The sequence below is a fragment of the Otolemur garnettii genome, unplaced genomic scaffold (genome assembly GCF_000181295.1).
Source record: "Otolemur garnettii isolate 467f Iridium unplaced genomic scaffold, OtoGar3 scaffold00020, whole genome shotgun sequence".
Taxonomy (NCBI): domain Eukaryota; kingdom Metazoa; phylum Chordata; class Mammalia; order Primates; family Galagidae; genus Otolemur; species Otolemur garnettii.
This window is the reverse complement of record NW_003852415.1, coordinates 3,400,747-3,403,246: the sequence shown is the minus strand read 5'-3', so window position 1 is coordinate 3,403,246 and position 2,500 is coordinate 3,400,747. Positions and strand designations below refer to the sequence as shown.

The following is a 2,500-nucleotide window of genomic DNA, read 5'->3' as shown; positions in this document are numbered from 1 at the left end:
CAGCCATCATTGTTGTTTGGCAGGCCTGGGCTGGATTCGAACCCACCACCTTAGGTGTATGTAGCTGGCGCCTTAGCCACTTGAGCCACAGGCGCCGAGCCAACTTTATTTTTTCATTTCTAGAAATTATAGTTTTAAAAATATAGCTATTTGTTCCTTTATGTTTTTATTAAGTACTGAATGCACTTTACGGTTGGGTGTGAGATATCTCAGTTTGCTTGTAGTTCCAGTTAATTATTAATAAAGAGCATCCCTACCCACTTTGGGTGATAAATTACATAGTCCTACCACTTACTGAGTTTGACACCTCTCGGGGTATTTTGCTGCCTTATTTGTGTCACAGTTTGGGGCCTTGAATCCATCCTGAGTGGGATGGCTTCATCTAGGGGACTCCCAAGCAGCCTGGGTCGAGGGTTTACTCTTCCAAAGGGGTCCCATTCTGATCATATAGGACAGCTTTCCATGTTAATTTCTTGGCTTGGGGGGGGCCTAGGACCCTGCAGACAGAATAAATTCAAAGTACAACCTTGAGTGAGGGTGACTCAAGTGACTTTGTTTCCTGTTAAAGACAGATTAAGACCTCCGACAGGGGATCAATCCGGTGGTGATACCCGGTACTCAGAAAAACCAAGTGAGGAGGCAGGCTAGAGGGATGGGGTTTTCCATAGGGTGTTCAGGGAAGTCCCTCCAAGAAGACAGTGTTTGAGCAGCGCATGAATGAAGGGAGAGAGGAAGATGCCCTGAGGCCCACACAGATATCTGAGGGCAGAGACTCTCCAGGAGAGGGAAGGCGCTGCAGAACGGATCAGAAGTGGCTTGTCATGGGAAGCAGGAAGCCAGTGTGGCCATGGAGGGGAAGAAGGTCTGGTTCACCTGGGCCCTGTCCCTCTCTATTGTTCCCCTCTTGTCCCTCATTGTCCCCATCCATGGGCTCACCTGAAAGCTCAAGGTTCCAGATGGAAGAGGCATCTCTCTGGAGGAACTCGGAGATGATTCTGGCCCCCTCCAAGCCAAGGCTATTGTTGGAAATGTTCTAAAAAGCAAGAAAAGGCTTTTGCATGTAAAAAGCCCACCAAAGGGACTTGGGTAACAAATGATGTCCTGCACTAAGGGAGGAGGGCTGCGGGGAGAGAGGCACTGTGGCAAAGGTTTGGAAGGATTCAGGTCGTGCAAAGGACAGAGACAAGGGAGGCAGGAAACCTGGTTCCAGACCCCCTTATTATTTATTTATTTATTTGAGTCAGAGTCTCACTCCATCACCCTTGGTACAGTACCCTAGAGTCATCACTCATAGCACCAGGGCTCAAGTAATCCTCCTGTCTCAGCCTCCAGAGTAGCTGGGACTACAGGTGTGTGGGACCACACCTGGCTTGTTTTATTCTATTTTTAGTAGAGATGGGGTCTCACTCTTGCTCGGGCTGGTCTCTAGCTCATGAGCTCAAGCAATCCACCCGCCATGGCCTCCCAGAGTCCTAGGATTACAGGCGTGAGCCACTGTGCACGGCCCAGACTCAGCTTTTCTAATGTCTTTGGCTGGTCTCAGTTTTCTGAAATTACTTCTCCAGTTCAGCCCTGGTACTTCAGACAAGCACATAATTTTGTTTGTTTTGAAACTCAAGACAGCTTCATTTGGAGAGTTTGGCAGTAAACAATTGAAAAAATGAATTTAGAGAAAATAATTATTGTAAATTCTGCTCATTGATTCAGGAAATATGACTCATCCTTTCAGGCTAGTGGGAGAGACTTTATTATAAACCAGCCATTATTGTTTTCATTGGTTTTTTTCCTCCTTTTCCTTTCAACTTCATTTTATGGCGGTAAAATACACATAAGATGCAATTTACTACCTTAGCTATTTTCTTTTATTTTTGCTGAGACAGAGTTTCACTGTGTCACCCTCGGTAGAGTGCTGTGGCATCACAGCTCACAGCAACTCAAAATCTTGGGCTTAAGCCATCTTCTTGCCTCAGCCTCCAGAGTAACTGGGACTACAGGTGCCTGCCACAACACCTGGCTATTCTTCTTATTATTTTTTTGGCCGAGGCTGGGTTTGAACCCACCACCTCCAGTATACGGAGCCAGCACCTTATTCCTTTGAGCCACAGGCGCTGCCCACCTGGCTGTTTTTTAGAGACAGGGTCTAGATCTTGCTCAGGCTGGTCTCGAACTCCTGAGCTCAAGTGATCCACTTGCCTCAGCCTCCCAATGTCTTAGCTATTTTCAAGTGTACAGTTCAATGGCATTAAGTATATGTATATTGTAGAACCATTACCTCCAGCCATCTCCAGGCACTTTGCATTTCAGAAATTATCTCATGCCTTTTTTTTATTAAGTCTTTCGTACATAGATCATAAATACATTTATGCCATTATAGGATTCAATGTGATGATTATTTGTACAAATTGGAATGTTTACATCCTATTAAACAACATAGCCTTTACCACTTTTACCCTATTACAGGATTAAGACATTTATGCTCTACACCTGATAGATCCAACTT

The 2,500-nt window shown here is 45.3% G+C and overlaps 1 protein-coding gene across 1 annotated transcript in view; it reads right to left on the bottom strand.

The window, feature by feature from the left end:
* LRRC74A (leucine rich repeat containing 74A) overlaps positions 1-2,500 on the bottom strand; it is a 38,414-nt gene that overhangs the window by 27,199 nt on the left and 8,715 nt on the right. The window contains exon 5 of the mRNA XM_012803398.1: positions 937-1,033. Within this exon, the coding sequence (XP_012658852.1) occupies positions 937-1,033 (97 nt within the window). The remainder of the gene's footprint in view (positions 1-936; positions 1,034-2,500) is intronic.